Genomic DNA, 20,626 nt, shown 5'->3' with positions numbered 1-20,626 from the left:
AGGAACTCACCCTAAGAAAAATGCTACAGGGCAGCCAGATGGCTCAGTTGGTTAGAGCACATGCTCTTACCAACAAGGTTGCCAGTTCAATTCCTGCATGGGATGGTGGGCTGTGCCCCCTGCAACTAGATCGGACTTGGACCTGAGCTTCTCCCTCCACAACTAGATTGAAGGACAACGACTTGACTTGGAGCTGATGGGCCCTGGAAAATACACACTGTTCTCCAGTAAAATTTTTTAAAAAATGCTACGCACCTCTGCTGAATATCACTGTGGTCACCTTTGAAGTCCCCTTGGCAAGCTATGCACCGACTCCAGCGCCTAGTCCACCCTGCAAAGCGATTTTGGAACTCTTTTTCTGGAATGGCCATTAGAGCTATCGTTCTATTACTCTTGATGTCTTGAATGTCATCAAAATGTCTTCCTTTCAATATTTCCTTTATCTTCGTGTAAAGAAAGAAGTCATTGGGGGCCAGGTCAGGTGAGTAGGGAGGGTGTTCCAATACAGTTATTTGTTTACTGGCTAAAAACTCCCTCACGGACAGTGCCATGTGAGCTGGTACATTGTCATTGTCGTGCAAAAGAGAGACCCTGCTCGCTGCACCATTTGTCATGCAGGGTGGCCTGCGGGTCCTCTAGTCCTGCTCCCCACATAAGCTTGCAGGATATGGCTAGACCAAAAAGGAACGTCCACGGGGCCATAGATAGGGAATTATATACCACTATAGTCTCACTGGAGGCTGGATCCACACAACCTGCAACCTGCTGTCCGCTTTTCTGCCTGCCAACCAACCAATTGACCAACCAATGCAGCCGTGGCAGTTATATCAGTGGCTAATTGGCTAACTGGTTACAGCTGATGGTCAATTAGCCACAGCTGACGGCCATCTACCACCCGAGCCAGCACCTTCCCACGTGAGGCTGAGAGCCTGGAAACTGCTCTCTGGGACTCTGTCCCCACAGTCATTATGCAAGAGCCATGAATTGTTGGCAAAAAGTACAGGTCGTCTTTTTCACGCAGCCTTTTCAGCCCTTCCAAATAGTAACCTTGGTTAACTGTTTGTCCAGTTGGTATAAATTCATAATGAATAATCCCTCTGATATCAAAAAAGGTTAGCAACATCGTTGCAACAAGTCCAGGAACTTAATTGTGAGATCTCATATGTCTGTCTCTTCTCAGGTTAAAAAAAAAAAAAAGACAAAGCAATTTCCTTGGTAGGGATGGGGGAGGCAGTGAGATGCATGTCCTAAACCCACCCAGGCCCCACCATTCACACTTGGCTCTTGAGGGCTTGATTCATGTGGTCCCCCAAAGGTCCAGCCCATGTTGGGGGGCAGGAGTTGGCATTGCTTAGGGGAGGCAGGCAAGGCCAGCACTAAGCACAGGCCTTCGCTTAGCAGAGGGAGTCCTAGGGAACCCTTTGACGGCTCCCCATGGCCTCTTGGGCTTGAGCATATGTTCTCAGAAGCCACGCAGCAGCTCTGCAGGGCCAGGGTGGCCTGAGTGACTGCTGCTTGTACTAGTTTCCTCTCCCTGTACGGTACGTCCCTCCCCTCTAGGTGTCCAGCCTGTAGGACACTTAGTGTTCATGATTAAGACCCACTGAAGAGTTCATCCCACCAGAAGGGTTAGCGTTCATCCCACCAGAGGGGTTACTCACCACCCAACCACAATTTAGTGAGCATCTACTTTGTATCTGTAAACTGCTGGAATGAGACTCTACGGCCTCCAGTTTGTGGTAGAGGCCAATAGAGTGGTGGGCTGGCCTTGGGCAAATCACTTAACTTGTCGGAGCCTCAGTTCTCCCATCTGGAAAGTGGGGATAAAAATAGAACTTCCTCAAAGAATTGTTATCAACAGATGCCTGTGGGAATGGGGGAGGAGACTTTTTAATTGTGCGTGTGTGATTTAATTGTGCGATTTAATTTAGATCATGTGCGTGTGTTACCAATTCAGATAAATAATTATTTATTGCAGGAGGGCTGTGAGAGGATCAGAAAGGGATTTTCAAAGGGGACTCCACGTAGCATTCATCCCACCAGAAGGGTTCTGTGTTTTGCAAGAGCCACACAAAAGCAGGCCCTTTCGCACAGGATAGCTGGGAGGGAAGGATGAATGATTTGGGCCAGGGACAGGGTTTGGACTCTGTGGTCCTGGCACTCTGGAGCATAAAGAGACAGCTGCTGTCTACGTGGAGACATAGATGTACGTCACTCAACAAGTGAACAGTCAGTGCTGTACAGCTAAGTGCTTAGTTTATGCAAACCCATGACCAGGGTTGAGTTGCCAGGTAGGGTCTATGTGGGAAGCACTGTGTATTCTTTCGCCCTGTTGGAAAACCCTGTGCACATTGACGTATTAAAGGCTCTGAGAAGTCCTGCAGCCACAGAGCGTGGTTTACCCTAGCACTTCCCAGTGTACATAATCAGGAACCAGTACTTTTATTTTTTCTTTCCTTTTTACTTTTTAAAGATGTTATTGGGGAAGGGGAACAGGACTTTATTGGGGAACAGTGTGTACTTCCAGGACTTTTTTCCAAGTCGAGTTGTCCTCTCAATCTTAGTTTTGGAGGGTGCTGTTCAGCTTCAAGTTGTTGTCCTTTCAGTCTTAGTTGTGGAGGGCACAGCTCAGCTCCAGGTCCAGTTGCCGTTGCTAGTTGCAGGGGGCACAGCCCACCATCCCTTGTGGGAGTCGAACCGGCAACCTTGTGGTTGAGAGGACATGCTCCAACCAACTGAGCCATCTGGGAGCTCAGTGGCAGCTCAGCTCAAGGTGCCGTGTTCAATCTTAGTTGCAGGGGGCAGAGCCCACCATCCCTTGTGGGGCTCGAGGAATTGAACCGGCAACCTTGTGGTTGAGAGCCCACTGGCCCATGTGGGAATCGAACTGGCAGCCTTCGGAGTTAGAAGCACGGAGCTCTAACCACCTGAGCCACCGGGCTGGCCCAACTTCTTTTTTTTTTTTTTTTTTGTGTGTGTGTGTGTGTGTAGCCCCTGTTACTATCCCACAGAACTAATGTGGTGCAGAGGAAGCTTTGGGGAGTGGGAAATACTGTTCTGGAGAGAATCAGGGCAGACTCTGGCCTTCTGCTCGTCTCCCTTTTGAGGAGGGGATTTAGTACACTGATTGTCCACGTTTGTCAGAGGAGAGGAGGGCAGTGATGATCACGAGCAGCCCCTCTGTCGAGTGGCTGCTGTGCCCAGCACTGGGCCGTGGGCCTTACATTCTTTTATAAGTCTGAGCCTTACGTTCATCTGTAAGTCTGTTCCTCACGGCTACCCTGTGAGATGGACCCTGTTCTTACATCCACCTACTAGTAATGAAGCTAAGGGTCATGATGTGTCCAAACTCACAGCTGCTGGGTGACAGACTTAGGATGGAAACCCGGCACGTCTGCTCGGAACTGCCAAAGCTCCCTCTTTTTTGAAAAGGTCACATCCTTCCTTCACACTCTCTCACTCCTCTTACTAAATACCTCGAATGTATTTCCTTCATCAGAAAAGAGAAGAGAAAGCACTGGGTGTTGTTGGAAGTAGGCGTCGAGTTCAGGGGCCTTATCTCAGTTGCTGCTCTGAATTCTCCTCTGTGATTCGGGCCCTTTCCGTGGCCATTGCAGATTGTCTCATCCCCAGAGCTCCCCACACAGCTGCCAGTATGCTGCGTGGCCCACCCCACCTCTTCTACCAGCCTCTTGTCACTGCCCGAGTCCCCAGGGGAAGGGTCGGGCTGGAGGGATGCAGGTGGCATCTTTTGAGCACTTTGCAACTTTGCACCAGCAGGGGAGGGTGGGCTTCCATGGGAGCTCCGTACAGGGGGGCTGCTCTGCATCCTGTTCTCTAAGCAGGTGTCTCTCTTGCCCAGGTCTGGAAAAGATCAGGGGCCTGGTTCTTCAAAGGGCTCCCCAAGTACATCCTGCCCCTGAAGACCCCAGGCCGGGCAGATGACCCCCACTTACGACCTTTGCCTGTGGAGCCTGCTGAGCAAAAGCCCAGGAGCACTGAGTCCAGCCGAGTCTACACGTGGGCCCGAGGGAGAGGTAAGTCCCTGTTGCTCTCTCTTCCTGGAATAGCGATGTTCAAGCCATCGGTGAGCCAGCCCGTGCCATGGGCACCAGGGCGATGCCCGCCACTTTCTCCACATAGCTCATCCTAGTGTTTCATCCCTCTCTGTGCCCTCGGCCCCCACCTGCACCCCTGTGGGCGGCTAGACCTCAGTGCAGTGATTACTTGTAGCTGCACTGAGGAGGCTGTTTCACAAACAAGCACACATTTGGGGGCAGGGACGCTGTGAACAGTGCCATGGGTCTTTGCAGAAATGGGATGTCAGTTGAGGTCTTTTTGCAAAGTACGAAAATGCATCTTTCCAAAGCAGGCCTGTAGCATCTCTTCTCAGCACGTTTTTTATGTCTGAGTAAGGGGGGAACTCCTGGTTTCCCTGGTTCTAATGAGCAAAGTGACTTTGTGCCCAGGGGCTTTTGGTATTTGTGGTGGTTGCACTGTTGTGGGTGCTTCCCAGCCCCCCGCCCCCATCAGAAGGGGAGCTCTGCTCCACTGGTGAGAATAGGACCTGGTATGGCTGATACACGTAGCTCTCCACAGTTTACATGACTTTAATGTTCGTGGTTTTATTTTCAAAGTTCCTGGTCTCATAACAGGCGCCAAAAGTGGACAGAGGAGGTATTCAGCAGCCCCATCTTATAGATGAGTAGCTTGAGGCCCAGAAAAAAAGAGGGACTTACCCAGCTGGTGTGTGGCAAAGCTGAGACCAAAAGCCTCTGGGCTCTGGCTCCTCCTGCCCTGATGAGCCTGAGTTTCAGCCCAAGACTCAGGTCTGAGGATCCTAAATGAGAGAAGGCAGCCAGAGGGATGGGCTCATCCTGATGCCGGGGCAATGGGCCCAAAATAATAGATACACAGCTGTTTCTGAGGGGCTCTGCAACAGCTCCCTGTCTGGATTATGACCTGGTATCCAACTATCTTTATATCACTTGGGCTTTTTTTTTCTTGTTACAAAAATAATGCGTGTTTATTATAAAATTGTGAAGGTTGTCAAATGATATAATTTAGAACTTAAAAATGCCCTGGAGGTTGGCCCTTCCAGACATAACTGGCATTACCAGCTGGGCGTCTGCTCTCCAGATCTTTCCTTCAGCATCACTTGGCTCTTTCTGCAGCAGGCCTTCTAATTCTTGCTAATTCTCCTGGATGCTGTTGGCACTTCTAATTCCCATGAGTTCACCTTCCCTGCCATCACTGCCACAGACAAGCTCTTGCATGGATTACTGGGCCAGTGCAGGCGGAAACTGGGCAGGCAGCGAGGGGAGTGGCCCAGCTGGGACTGGCCTGAGGGGGGTGCTAGCCCTGTGCCACCCTGCCAGCCCCCTGAGAGAGCCTGAGGGAATTTGTTAGGGAAGTGGGTCTCTTCCCTTCTGTATGGTTCCCGCACTCAGTGCTGGGCCTTTCTCCTGTCCCAGCCCTGTCACAGTGCGTCCATGTCCCTCAGACTAAGGGCAGAAATGCAGCCATGGAAACAAGCTGGTGGACGCTGTCAGGTTTAGAATATTGCTTCGAGTGGGTTGAGGAGAGGAGGCCCTGAGGCCCCCACCACACACACTCATGCGCGCACCCCTGGGGGAGAGCAGAGCCTCTGTCTCCTCCTCAGCCCACAGACACAGATGGCCTTTTAATTATGTGGGCAAACAGGCCAGCAGCCCACGCTTGGAGTCGGCACTGTTTATTAACCAAGTTTGTACTAAAGCCAGGCCAGGCTATGTGGAGGCCCCCTTGTGTGAACTTGGTCTCCCTGCGCAGACCTGATTGGAAGCCCCCCAGGCTCCCAGGGCATGAGGCAGTGCTTCCTCCACTCCAGGCCCCAGGCCAGATGCTTTGCAGCCCTGTGATAATCCACATTTTCGTGCTGAGCAGGAGGTGGCCCAGACAAGTGACCTACATGTCTCGCCCAGGGGCAGCAGGACGGTGAGGGCTGATGACCCTGCGCAGGTTGGTGTCTGCGCCCACCCAGAGAGGGGTGCACCAAGAATGCGGGGGGTGGGGGGGTGCATGTGGTGGGCAGGACTGAACTTGAGGAAACCCACCACTGAGGGAGAGGGAGGAATAGGAGCTGGTGGAAGAGGCATTACAGAAGAAGCAGGAGGAAAGCATAGAGATTCCATGCCTTGGAAGCCAAAGTGCTAGGGGTTTGCAAGGAGGGGTGCTGGAAAGCTACCAAGGCCAACTGTTCCTGACCCAGACCTGGCCGTGCACCCACAGAGGCACTTTGTAGCAACCAGATACTGGGAGAGACCAGCGGCCCAGGCCAGCTGGAACTATCCTTACAGCTGGTCCTGAGCCTGGCAGGAAGGAGGCTAGCCCTTCTGTGGCTTCTTGGAGGTCCACGTGGCCTTGTGGCCATGCCTGCCTCTGGGAAGCCCCTCAAGATGCCAGGGGCTCCAACGTTGGTCTGGATTGAGACTGTCAGGTTCCTGGCAGTAGACAGACCCCAGCGGGCAGCCTTGGGAGTCTGGCCCAGAGACATCCCCAGGCCTCTTCAGTCCCCTGCTGACTGGGAAACCAGTTGCTGTTTTCCCAGCTTTGAGGGTGGCTTCTCCCCTCTCCCCCCCCCCCCCCCCCCCGCCTCACCGTCCATGGCCCCCAGGTGCTATGCAGCTGACTGGATCAGAGCTGCAGTGTGTGGTCTAGACCAATGCCTGCCTGGCAAGCCTGGCCTCCACAGTGCCCCCATTCAGCGGACACTGAGCTTCGGACCAGGGGGAAACAGTGACCAGCAGCCTCACACTGGAAGCTGCATGCTGGCAGGTCTGTGTATGGCCAAAACAGGCCGCTTTCTCAGCATGGAGCATGGGAGCGGCACGGGATAAATGCTTATTAGATGAATGAATGAACCACCCACCCGCCCCAGGATATTTGAAAGGCCTCTGGAGGCATTTCATTAGGGCCTGCAGGCTCCCATAGGTCAGGGGTCTGTTGGACAGACCCAGGAGACACTGAGAGGATATTAAAACCATCCACTCTGATGAGGGGCTCTCTTCGCAGGCCCCTGCCTCCGGGGACGCCAGGGCCATCATCCCCCACCTGCCCCGCAGTCCCTGGCATGGAAACTGATCCTGACACCGGCGCATTCTCTCTGACCCTCTTCCTCATCCCCATTCCTCTCTCTCTCTCTCTCTCTCCTCCTGCCCTTGGGGCTGGTACACTTGGGGCCCAGATTATCCCCCCTATTCCAGCCCACGCTGCTTTCTTTTTCCTGCCCTGTTGTAAGAAGAACGGTAATCAATAGATACAAGCCATGAATTCTTCAGTGCACAGAGACATCAAATGAAATGTATTGATGTTTCTGAGGCGGATTCCTTTTCTTCCTCCTTTAAATTTTCTTTGTTAATTTTTAATTACATAAGAATACATCGTATTTTTAACAAATTAATTCAAAAGTATATGAAAAATTGAAATCTCCTCTTGCCATCATCTCCAAACTCCTTTCTCCCTGTTCCTACAAACGTGTACTTGATATCGGGTTATTTTTGGTTTGGTTTGTTTTTTCGCTCTGATTTTAACAACAAAAATAGGCTCTTTCCCATAACTCTGCATGTTGCTTTTTTCACTTGAAAGAATATCATGGGCATCCCTCCAGGTCAATAGCTATAGATTTTACTTTATTCTTTTCAATGACTGGATAAAATCCCCATCATATCGTTTATTGTTATTAAATTATTCACCTATTGATGGGCATTCAAATTGTCTCTAGCTTTTTATCACTGCAAGAAGCAATAGTGAGACATCCTTATATGTACGTGACGCTTTTATTTCCATGGGGTAGGCTTCCAAAAATGGGGTTCTGTGTTTTAAATTTTAGTAGACATTGCCAAACTATATGCCAGAAATGTTACAGTCTCTTATACTCATTTATTCTTGCATCCTGGCCTGCCATGAATATCATTGGTATTTATAATTTTGCAAGTATACTAGATGGAAAAGGATATTTCATTATTTTAATTTGCACATTTGAGTATTTTCCTATCTTTATTATTTATGGATAATTTAGGTTTCCTCTTTTAAAAATTGCCTGTTTAAGTCCATTGCTCATATTTTTATTAAGTTATTTTCTCTTATTGATTTGTAGGTGCTCCTTATATATGTTAGGGTTATTAAATGGGTTGCAAATATTTTTCTCCTTGACTTTACATCTTGTTTGACTTTAGTCCTATAGTATTTTGCCATTCAAAATCAATTTTTTCTTAATTTTTGTGAAGTCGGGTGTGTCTTTCTTTTGCCTTGTGGTGTCTAGGTTTCATATCTTGCTTTGAAATGTCTTCTTCTCCAAGGTTAAAAAAGTCTGCTAAAGAAAAAGTTGAAGTAATATAAGGAAAAAAGAGAATTACTTAAATATGATAAAATTACCCCAAATTAGAAAAATCGAACACCAAATATCATATTAACTGATAAAGCACTGAAGTCATGTTCTGTCAAAATACCAGTCACCGTCATTCAACAGTATTTTAAAGTATTTAATGTAATAAGGCAAGAAAATAATCTGTTACTATTGGAAAAGAGAAGAAATTCTCTTCTTTGCAGATGGTGTGACGAAGAAAACCCAAGAGAGTTTACTAAAACAGCCCACTAGGATTAATAAGAGAATTTGGGAAGTGACAGAACAAAGTAAATCAATAGTTTTATCATACCCATACTAACTATTAGAAATAGAAATAGGAAAATCCATTCATAATTGCAACAAAAATTATGAAATTCTACAAATTTTTGTAGAGAATTATAGGTCCAACATGAAAAAATTGTAGGATCTTATCACAGGACAAAAAGTAAGATATGAACAGAGAGGCAGATAAGAATCGTGGTTCCTCCAAATTCATAAGTGTAACAACCATTTAAGTCCCAGTAGAGTTTTTAGGGAGGAATGGACTCAAACGTTTTCATTATCCATTGGATAAACAAAAGGTATCATAATCATACAATGGAATATTATTCTGCCTTAAAAAGAATGAAGTACTGACACATGCTACCACATGGATGAACCTTGAAAACATTATACTAAGTGAAAGAAGCCACACACAAAAGGCCGAGTCATGTATGATTCCATTTATGTGAAATGTCCAAAACAGGCAAATCCATGGAGACAGAAAGATTAGTGATTGACAGGGTCTAGGGAAGATGTGGGAAGATGGGTAGGAACTACTTACTAATGGGTACAGGGTTTTTAAAAGTGAGAAAATGTTCTGGAATTAGATAGTGGCAATGGTTGCACTATAAATATACTAAAAACCACTGAATTGTGTACTTTCAAGGGGTGGATTTTCTGCTGCATGAATTATAGTTCAATAAAAAACTTCATAAAGAAGTTAAAGAATGTTTTAACAAAATGTTTTTCTAAAAACAATAGCAAGGAAGGAGTTGCCTGTCCAAATATGAAAGTGTACTATAAAGTTACTGTAATCAATAGAAAAAGTATAATATTGGCACCAAAATAAATAGAATGTCTATTTATAGAATAAATAAACAGATAAGTGGAACAGACTCGAGAAATAATAGACCTAAGACCTACGGAAGCTGAACATTGGTAGCTTTTCAATTCAGTGGGAAAATAACAGGTTTATTTAACAACTGGAGCTAGCATAATTAGATTTCCATCCCATTCCATGTGTATCCAGAAACACATTGCAGATAGATTAAATTTCTAAATGTTAAAAATAACATAATGAATGTATTAGAGAACAATCAGAAGTGGTGGTTGTTTTTTTTTTTTTTTTCCTGTGTTATCTTAGAGACAGCTGGTGACACTCTGGCACCTACAGCCAGGTGGGCTGACTACCTGAATTTGCTCCTCACTCCCTCTGGACACTGGATATTGATTTTGGCCAAGCATTTGCCTGCAGACCCCTTGGTGAGCCCCCTATAAGCTTGCTCATCGCAGACCATTTGTTCTTTCTTCAGGATGGGGTGGAGAATAGTGTGACCTGAGTTTCTGCTGGTGACTGGCCCTGGGTCTGGCCTGGCTACCTCTGGGGAGAGGTCTCCACCCTCCCACCCAATCAATCCCGATGGAGTATGTGCTCCACGCGACTTTTCCATGGCAGATCATTGCTCCAAGTTTATGGCAGCAATGAATAAAGTCAGCTTTTGCGCACTCCCAGGTCTCTTTGTTCCCCTATGAAATATAAGGTGTAAATGGTGGAACCAGTACTTCGGGGGGATGGGTCTTAATCCCTTTAGAGCTGGGCCCACCTCTTCTGCAGTCTTCTTTTCCTTTGAGCTGGATTCCTACCCTTGAGCTGTGTACAGAGGTATTTGCTAGGAGGAGGAGTAGGGGGATACCTATTGACCTTGCATATTTGGGTAATAAGAAATTACCTTTTCTTTCTCATATACTAGAAAGCTTAGAGGAAGGTATCTGCAGCTTTGGTTCAGCAGCTCAGTGACATCAGGACAGATGTTTGCTGTTTCCCTCATGGTCACATCATGGTTGCTGGAGTTCCAGCCATCACTATAAAGAAAGGAAGATCAAAGGGGAGGCTGGAAAAATCAAGCCTGTAGCTTCTGCAGCCTTTCATTGTAATAGAAGCAGGCAAGAGAGGTGGGGCTGGTACTACTACCTTGTTTCCCCAAAAATAAGACCTAGCCGGACCATCAGCTCTAATGCGTCTTATTTTACTATAATATAAGACCCATTCTTATCTAACATAATATAAAACCAGGTCTTATATTAATGTTTGCTCCAAAAGATGCATTAGAGCTGATGGTCTGGCTAGGTCTTATTTTCGGGGGAACACAGTAGTACTAGAAGAACCTGATTTCCTATGAGAACTGAAGAGCTGAATTTATTTGACCATAATCGTTACATGTGGAAATTAGTCTCCGATAGGACACTCCAGGGCTGAGGATACTTAACAAGATGGGACTTCTTATTTTCTTCAACCGTAGGAAGCAGCGCTGCCTGGGTCTGCTCTGTGGCTGGCCTGCCCTGGCTTTCCCACCTGTGCCTGAGCTCCTAAACCAAGGTGGGAGGAAGGGAACTGAAGCCTAGAGCCCATACAGTATTCAGAGGGCTTTCTAGGATGTGTGTTGTTTTCTCAGATGGGAGCAAAGAGCTGAGGTTCGTAGGATGCTGACCCCTGGATCAGTGAGGTTTTGGGGTGTTCACCTCTCCCAGGGAGCCTGGGGCCAGGCGGTCGGGGGGAGCATTGTCTAAAGCATTTGTCGCTGCCCTGCCCGGTGGCCTGGCCCGATGAGGCAGGCCTTTCCACTTTACCCTCCATCCTAGACCCCCACAAGCCCCCAGCTGAGGGGGGAGCTTTGAGCTCCCTGTAATCATGAGGCAAATCCACTTTCCGGTCTCCTTTGAAGCCTGAGTGACAATCCTTCCCCAGGACCCTTCGTGGGGGCCTCCTGCCTCCTGCCCTGGGCCATCCCCCTGAGGAGAGCACCAGCTTCCTGGATGGATTTGAACAGAATTACATACTGGTTTACTTCAAGGGCTATTCTGAAAAAGTACTTAGGTTTCAGATTTGTTCCCGCTGAGTAGTTTTAAGAAAAATAGGAGTTTTATTATCACTTTGTTGATTCACTAGGTTTTAAACAATTTTCTTTTTTTTTAATCAAAAACTGTGGTTCTGTTTGCAGTCCCGTGAAAGCAAGCTTCGGAGTTGTTTGGGTTGAGCAGTCTGGTTCCGTTTCCGAATGACCCCTCAGCTAACCTGCCCATCCCCCACGCGACCATCTCCTGTCCCCCCTGGAAAAGTCGAGTGACTGGGTGCTGGGCTGGCCTCAGCCAGAGCTATAGCCAGAGCTCCGTGACTCATGGTCATTATCTCCTCTGATGTTCAGAACAGCCCGTGGGGCAGCTGCAGATGGCAAAAAGGACTCTTGGTGATGGATGAGGAGGGGAAAGTCTGCCCAAGGTCACGTAGGCTGGGGCCAAGAGGGCCTGGTACCCAGGCTTCTGAATCCCGGCCCCCACCCCTCCCCTCTGAGTGTAGTACAGAGTGAAGCTATCTCCACACACGCTTTCTTCTTTCGGACTTGGGGGGCAGGTTTTTGGTTGCCAGGAGCAGAGCCACTGAGGCTGGCTCAAGTAAGGGGGTTGCTGCCAGGCTGCTGAGGAAGGTCTCCCAGAAGCAGAGACGGAGACGAAGGTTTTGAGGCCTGTGGGGATGGAGGAGTATGGTAGCCGCTTCTTCTGCTTCTTAGGGAACTCTCGGATCAGCTCCATTCTCCAATCTCTGCCTGCTCAGCAGCTTGTTCTCAGCAAGTCTGCGTGCCCGTCAGTCGGCGCATCTGCCTACACGCTGAGGACCCCACTCAGGAAGGAGGTGATTGGCCTGATTTGTTCCTGCTTATGCTGCCCTTTTGGCATCCAACCTGTATCCCATCAGACATAATAGGTGGCATGGCCAGATAGGGCTGCTTTCCCCCAAAGCAGAGCTCGGACAGAGCAGGGGGAAATTCGTGCCCCTTGCTCAGTAGCCACTGAACCACAGAATTGGGTGTTTTGTATCTGACAGGGTAGTGAGCTTCCTGTCACTGGGAGCATTTAAGCAGAGGCTAGATATTATAGTGGGATACTATGGCTGAGGAACTCACTATCGGCTTGGTAGTGTGTATCTGCCTCCGCGTTGTAACCAGGATTGGGGGGATAGGGATATATTCTGTGGCCCAAGATGGGCCACACGGCCCACGAAAGCTTTGAAGCCAAGACCTCTGTCTAGTTAGCACAGAGCTGCAGCCGACTGGGCTAATAAGCAGTTCCGTGGCAGCCGTTTCTCCATCAAACGCATATGCTGTTTCCTGACTTCTTAACGCAGCATGCTATTTATACCAGTAGATCCATTCATTCTTAATGAGCCACAGTTGTGGATTGTAAAATGTTTTATTTTCAGACAGGATTGCTCACTGCCCAGAGCCAGCTGTTGCTGTGCTGCCTTTCTTCTTTCCCTGTTCCTGAGAAATTAGCCTTTCCGAAGCTCTGCAAAGCCCTCATCTGCCCTCTCCCACCCACCCCGACTCACCCCCAGTGTTTCCCCAGCAGACTCTGGACTTGCCGTTTCTGTCACATCAGCCTGCAGAGGGTACACGAACTTCCTGCAACCTTAGGAGCAGCTGGGAGTGTGTGTTGTGTGCAGGGGAGCCAGGCTGGCTGAGGCTTGCAGAAGTCAGAGCAGAGCGGGAGGGCTTCCATGTTGGGAGGTGGGATGCCATCTGTCCTTGGAGGGTTGGACATTTGTCGGTATTATAGGCCACAAACTGGGAGAGCAGTGACTTGATCTGGCTCACTGCTTTAAATTAATTGACAACTTTTTAAAATGTGGAGAATTGGCATTTAAAAGAATATGGAGGTTCTGGCTTCTTTTTTGAAAAGCAGAAGGTCTGCCAGTATATCACCCCTCCCTGGAAAAATCGGACCCGCTAAATAGCCGCTTCCCGCTTTCCCACAGGGCTTGCGGTCTCTGGTTTGCCACAGTCCCCACCCCTCCCTAGTGTCATGACACTCATTGATCATCGCCCTTCCAGGGCTATTAAGAAGCAAGTAAAATAATTCCTGTTTCCACATCCCTCGAAAAGAGAGAGAATAAAAGTCGGACCAACAGGGATACTTGTTGCAAGAAGAGTGGGCACACTTCTCTGTGGAAGTAAAGGATGCCCACATCCCGCCCGCCTCACTCACTGACCCTTCCACCTGACCAGTGGAAGACGGGAACCTAACCATGTCCCATCTGTGTGTCCCTACTCCTGATTTTGACTCCACAAATCTTGCCCATAGTGGCTCTGTGCCTTCTGTGGAGGTGACCCATCTCCATCACCTCTAAGGCCTAGAGATTTCGTGTGTTTTAACAGAGAAACCCCGGGCAGGAAAACTTCAGTTTTTGAAAGTCCTTCTTCCTCTCTGGGCCTTGGTTTCCCCCATGAGTAGTGTGGGGATAGGGGGCTGGAACAGAGAGTCTGTTGTCTGGCAGCTTTCATATCTTATAGTCCCGTAGCCAAGGGGATGAAACTTGAGGGAGGAATTGCAGGCAGGCAGCAAAGCAGCTCCCAGATCATACTCTGAGGCTGACTCTACTGGAAAAAGCAGCTGCATTTGAGCATTGACCCCGCCCTTCACACACACACACACACTGTCCTGGTACGTGCTACCAATGAAATCCCATCAACCCCCCCCAGTACACCCTCCACCCCCACCCCTGCCCATTGTGCTTGTGGTGTTTGCTACTTAGCGAACACTAAGTGCTTATGAACTGAACATTGCTTTCAAAGTCCTATCCCTGAGATCATCTCTTATGTTTAACTATCACCTTCTTTGTCTCCGATCCTTTTACTCCCTCTGTGGGTTCTAGAGTCTTGGGGAGCTGGAAGTACCTGGGATATTATATATATACACACACACACACACACACACACACACACACACACACACACATATATGTGTAAAGATAATAGAACTACCAAATACACACACACACAGACATGTGAGCCAGAAAGGACTGTTTAGAGGGGAGGGAGAGGCTGTCTGAACCATCTGAGAAGAATGCTCTGTGTCCAGCGTGGAACCAGTGGGGAAACCCATTGATTCAGGTCTTCATACTGCTGCTCGGGTCCAGAAAATAAATGAACAGAAAAGTCATAGACAGGCAGCCCTGTCGTGGCTCCTGCCCGCCATTTGAGAAACTGAATGCTGTCCATCCCACAGAGGCAGGAGAACGGGTTGGAGATGCCTGAGCCCCAACGACTGTCAGTCAGTCTTTGGTCTTCTTATGTGGCCGTCATTCTGCCTGGCGCAGCTGAGGGCCAACTGTTTGCCTTTTGGTCTGGGCGGGGAAAGAAGCCGGCCTCAGGCCTCAGTGCTGAATGGGCAAGTAAAAACAGCAACGTTGGTAGGTAGCTGCCATAGATTGCATGGTTGCTCGTTGCAGGGTGTGCCAGGTGCTGTGCAGCCATTATTTCGGGTCATCTCCCGACAACCTGTGATGGGGATACACAACTCTTGTCCCATTTTATAGAAATGGAAACTAAGGCATGAAGAGCTCAAATAACATATACTGGAATCTTGGTGCAGACAGAAAGAGAAACCCTGCGGCATTTGGGAAACTCGGCCCTTCCCCTAAATCCCAGGGAAATAGAGGCCTAGCAGCAAGTTGTGTGGCTGCATTGTGAAGGAGAAGCCCATGCATGCTAATTTGTCTTGACCTTCAGAGTTCTTGGTGAAGCCAAACACTAGCCCAATGTCGATGGGTGTGAATAGAGGGGCCACCCCCAAAACAGAAGATCTGAGCTTTAGGGAACTGTCCTTGCCCCAGAGCCCTCCTGCCTGTCCTGGGTGTCCTCGCTGCTCGGGGATTGACTTCCCCAGAGCAGGAGGCCCTCATTAGCCACACCACAGAAGTCAGGGGCATGGCTGTGGCTTCGAATTTGCCCACACCTGCTGACAGCCTTAGCTGATTGTTTGATTCTAGCTGTAAGGTGAGGTCTGGGGGCTCCTTGCCCCTGGTCTGAGCTGAAATAAGAAAGCAGGGTCCAACCAGCCTCTGGCTTTGGTTTAGCCAACGTGTGCAAAGCTCCTGCCAAGTGCCAGCCCTGCACTGGGCTCTGCCTTGTACAGAAAAGTACACCCTTACCGGCCGCTAACGTGTCTCCGCAAGTAAACCTACAACTTAATTTCCCCTATTTTAGATTTTTCGGCCTTTGGGGACCTGGGAACAGTGAATAAATCTGGGCCCGCCTGCCATGTCTGACGCTAGTAAAGCCCTCAGAGATAACAGTGCTCCACTCAGCTCAGCCGCTCCCTCCAGGGGCCTCCTGTCCATCATGGGGTAAAGGCCAGCTGTGCAGATGGGGAGGGAGCAAATTGATTTCCCACTGCTGGTCCAGGAGCGTCAGCAGAGGCTGGGAAGGTCTGTGTGCTTGGTGATTTCCACACAGGAGGGAGGGGCCAGGCTTCCCTTGCCTTGGTTGCCCGCGGCGTCTACATGGGGTCCAGGCAAAGCCAGCAGCGCATTCCCACACCCCAGCTCTGAGCACAGACCCCACCTGCCTGAACTGGGCTGAGATTCCAGCCCAAGTGAGGGAACTTGAGGGACAAACCTAGAGGCCAAGAAAGCTGGACCCTGAGGGCATGTGACGGAGAAGCCTACAGGAAGAGAGACAGAGGCCCAGAGACAGATGGACGGAGATGTAGAAAGACAAGACAGGTAAATGAGAGAAACTGACAAAAACAAAAAGGAGCCCAGAGATGAACCCAAGAAGACTAAGAACAAATAGACACACACACACACACATACACACACACACACAAATACACACACACATGAAAGAGGGAAAGATAGAGAAGCAAAGGCAGAGATTTAAAAAAAAAAAAAAACATCAGCAACAGAAGCACAAAGAGACGAAAGACAAAGACCTAGAGACACAGAGACAAAGAAGGAAAGAGAGAGCTAAAGTCAAAGAACTAACGAGGGCACATTTTGCATCCCAGCAAAGAGGTAGGCAGGAGATATGCACTCGCTTGGTTTCATCTCTGCTGTAAATCAGAAGCAACAATCTGCCAGAGAGAAACAGTGCAGAGCACACCCAAGCCACACCAGCCTCTCGTCCCCCACTAAGTGCCTGAGCCTGGAGCCTTTCTCCAGAGCCAGCAGGGCTGTTATGGCCCAGAGAAGCCCGCTGCCTGGCTTTTGCCATTCCTGTTCTCTGTCAGGGATGCCAAGCCCACCCCAGCATTTCTATCTATAAATCATGCTCATCTTTAAATTCCATCTCTTCCAGGAAGCCCTCCCTGACTTTCCCTCTCCCTGAACACTCGCGGGCTCTCCTTCAGAGTATCATGTTCTCTCTGAAGGGACCTATTCTTATCTTTCATCCATCTATTTCCTGTTCTCTCTCAAGCTCCTCAAGCAAGGGCAGGACCACAGGATTTCAGTGCTGGTGACCATATCGCTATTGATTTGAGGATTTGTCTTCATTATCCGGTGCCTCCTGTCTGTGAGCCTAAAGCAGGGAGTTAATTAAAATCAATGGCGAATGAAGAAATAAGTACAGGAAACCCTCCACTCCCCAGCTCTCAGTTCCCAGCCTGCTCTGGGCTATCCCTGCTGATGTCCCTGTGGCAGCCTGGAAGGGGGACCAAGAGGGAAGAAAGAGGGCTCCCCAGGTGCCACACCCTCACCCTGCCCTCTTAGGTGGTCCTCTGACCGTCCCTACCTCACAGATAAGGAGATGAGGCTCACGGTGGTCAGGCAGCTGGCAAGTAAAGGTCAGCTAGTTCTCCCAACACCAGGGCCCAGGACGGAGGGAGGCTCTGAGCCTCTCTGGCCGCCACCTGGCCCATATCTATGAGGACAGGCTCCCTGGCTTTGGGGCCACTTTTCTCCTTGTCCAGGCTCTGACTCCCCAGGGCCCAGAAGAGAGTTTCCAAAACAAAGGAAGAACCTGTTCCTCTGGCCGCGCCTCAGCTTGGGTTTGGAAGAAGAGCAGGCTCTGTGTGAATGGTGCTCCCCACACCAGGGCCCACTCATCCTGTGTCCATGGCAACCAGCCTCTGACAACCCCTCCCCCCATGAATCTGTCCCTGGCTCAGGCTGAGGCCACTGGCAGCCTGGCTCCTCCCACTCGAGTGTCCTTCAGGGGGAGGTTGTGAGGAGGTGCCTGCTTGGTGGAAAGCCCCACGCTTCTGGAGAGGGCTGACCACCGTCCAGGCCTGCTGTCTTTGCACAGCGCTGTGTCCTCTCCTGGAGACAGTTTTTCAGAAAGCAGTCAACAAGTATGTACTGAGTGGCGGCTTGGCCCAAGGCCCAGTTGGGGGCTGAGGGAAGGAGCCAGATGCGGGTTAAGACAGGGCCCTGCTCTCAGGTAGTTCTGGAAACAGTTGGGGAAGTGAAGGCAATTGTAGGAAGAGAAATGCAGTGCCAGAGGTGTCTGAGAGGCCCCAGAAGAGCTGCCCAGGCAGTCGTGGGGAGAGTCCCGGGGCAGGAGAGACTTTTCAGCAGAGGCACAATCCAGATGTGTTCCTGGAAGAGGAATTGGATTCGAATTTTTAAAAATACTTAAAGGCTGTATAGCTTTATAAACTTGCGATGCCTTTTGTCCTGCCTGATCTTACTTGATTGGTCGTTACTAATGTCCTCATTTTACACATGAGAAGATTGAGGTTCAGAGAGAGGAAGCAGCATCCAGGGCAGAGGATACTGGGAGTGAACAGAAATCTTTCTCTCCCACACTGAGGCCCCTGCCTGTGACAGGAAAAAGGGCCCAGAGAGAACCCCGAAAAGGGTATGGAGGGGAGACACAGAAAGAACTGGTCTGCCTGGACGGGAGGACTTCTGAGGGAGCAGAGCTGTTAGGGTGAGCGTAGACCGTGGGTCCCCTGCATACCAGGTGAGGAGGAAAGAACGGACAGGCCTGGGTTCAGATCCCAGCTTGGCCTTCAAACGGCCTCTGAAAACATCTAGTGCCCTCAACATCCTATGAAGCACAATTTGGGAATCTAAGCTCCCTTGGGAAAGGTGAGTCCACCCCTGTGAGATTGGCCCGAACAGTGAACACCGTGACCCCAGAGGTCAGCCCTGGGCCAGAAGTGTGGACTATGAGTTCAGGACGCCCTCTCAAGTAAAATAGCTCCCGTTTACCACACACCTACCATGTTCCAGATACTGCCTGTGTTACCTCTTTTAATGCTCACAACAACCCAGAAAAGCACCCATCATCCCCCATTTCGTGGGTGGACCTGCTGAGCACAGAGAGGTGAAGAAACTGGCCCAGAGTCACAGAGCTGGAAAGTAGCAGGGCCACGACACAACCTGAGGCTGTCTGACTCAGAGCCAGTGCCTCTTCACCACGCCACATTTCCCTTTTGCTGCCACCAAATGGAGCCCCAGACTAGCAAGGCATCTCAGTAGGATTTCAGTCTGCAGGCTCCCCCCCCCCCCCCGCCCTCACCTGTCCCAATGGGGACAGCTCTGTGACTCTTCTCCGCAGCCGAGACAGGTTGGTGGGCTGGGTAAGGCTAATTGGGGATGTCTATGCATTCCCCAGGGCCTTATCCTCTTTCCTTTACATTTAAAAAAAATTGTTTTTAGTATGCAAAATTTTCCACCATCTGCTTTGCTTTGGCAGAATGTTTGCTGAAAATATCTCTCTTCCTCTCTAATTCCCATAATTTCTGGGGGCTTTGGGAGCCTCCAAGCAGAGCGGCAGCAGCTCGCAAGTGCCTCCCAAGTTCACAGACTGCCGGCTGTCCTGTGCCAGGCAGGCAGATGTTGTGTGGCCCAGAAGTCGCATCTCCCCACCTTTCAACCAGAGAGGAGCATTGGGGTCTCTCCACGGACGGAACGAAGCTGGCCTGAAGTTGAATCCTAGAATTCAGACCCAAGCAAACAAAAGGAGCTGAACTGCTATGGGAAATTTTTCCTCCAGCTCCCAGCTGTACTCATAGACTCAACCTCAGCCAACCCTTCCAGAAGGAGTCGGTGCTAGTGGGTCAGACAGGCCAGGAGTGGACCTGGATTTGTGGCTCAGTGACAGCTCCCTGAGTTGACCACTCCCCCTTGGGCCCAATGGCACCTCTGGCCAACTCATACTAGAATGATAAAGTTGGATCGTCTCCCTGCTCCCTGGTGCCCTGGGTGGGGGGAGCAGGCACGGAAAGAAACCTCGTCTCCCAGGACAATCCCAAAGGCAATTATACTGTCCTGTGGTCAGATCCCAAGTCCTAGTTTCCAATTCAGCAAATGTGGTCCCTGAACAAAGGGGCAATCACGTCCAGATGCGAAGAGATTAGGGACTCAACCAAATATTTGCTAAGTCCTTTCCAGATTCTATGCAGGGAGATGCAGTAGTCAAGTGCCTGCAGGTGACATTGTTGTCAGAGGAATGTGCTGGTAGGAGATGCTGTGCAGCACAAAGCAGGGGCACCCAGCCTGTGCGGACAGAGGGAGGCAGTGGGAAGAGCCATGCGTGCAGGGCTAACGCTTGGTGCCAAGTCAGAGTCAGGCTAGTGATGAAGGAGCTTCCAGGCAGAGGAGCAGCCTGTGTAAAAGCCCAGGGATGGAGGAAAGCAGGGCACGCTCTGGGTTGTCAGACAGCTTCGCCTCGTGGTAGGAACCCTGTGGAGAGATGGGGTCAGAGGTGATGGGGCCACTTGAGGAGGGTTCAGACAAAGAAGGAATACCTAAGGGTACACTCCAGAGTCTTAAGTCAACAGCACTGGCAGAAAACCAAGTGCTCTTCAGAGGGTCTGGTCGTGTCCGGTGATGACAGGGAGCAGGCAGGCCAGAGGGCGCAGAGCTGGGCTGTGCTGCCCGGAGCCATGGGAGCAGAGGTCCTTTCACACCAGATTAAACATGAAGCCCTTGGAGGGTCCTTGGTACGCCCGACCCCTTCTGAAGGCCACTGATCCCCAGTGTCTGGCGTTAGGATTTGGAGCTGTCACCAGTAGGGAAGTCTCTGGTCAGGGTTCATCTCAGAGCCAGAGTCAGTCCCTGTGTAAGGGGGCTGCAGCCCAAGACAGACGTGGCTGGGGGCGTGGGGGAAAGGCAGGGCTGTCAGGAGATCCCAGAGGATGTTCCTTGCTCTACAAACCCTCCCTGAACCTGGACGGGGTGCAGGCGTGACATCC

The 20,626-nt window shown here is 50.0% G+C and overlaps 1 protein-coding gene across 14 annotated transcripts in view; it reads left to right on the top strand.

Moving 5' to 3' along the window:
* RPH3AL (rabphilin 3A like (without C2 domains)) overlaps positions 1-20,626 on the top strand; it is a 147,571-nt gene that overhangs the window by 110,771 nt on the left and 16,174 nt on the right. For all 14 annotated transcript variants that reach the window (XM_081029478.1, XM_081029474.1, XM_081029473.1 and 11 more), the window contains one exon: positions 3,863-4,037. In XM_081029478.1, coding sequence (XP_080885604.1) covers positions 3,863-4,037 — 175 coding nt within the window. The remainder of the gene's footprint in view (positions 1-3,862; positions 4,038-20,626) is intronic.

This window comes from Rhinolophus hipposideros (genome assembly GCF_964194185.1).
Source record: "Rhinolophus hipposideros genome assembly, chromosome: 20".
Classification (NCBI taxonomy): Eukaryota; Metazoa; Chordata; class Mammalia; order Chiroptera; family Rhinolophidae; genus Rhinolophus; species Rhinolophus hipposideros.
The sequence above is the reverse complement of the archived record's forward strand: the minus strand, read 5'-3'. Positions and strand labels throughout refer to the sequence as shown.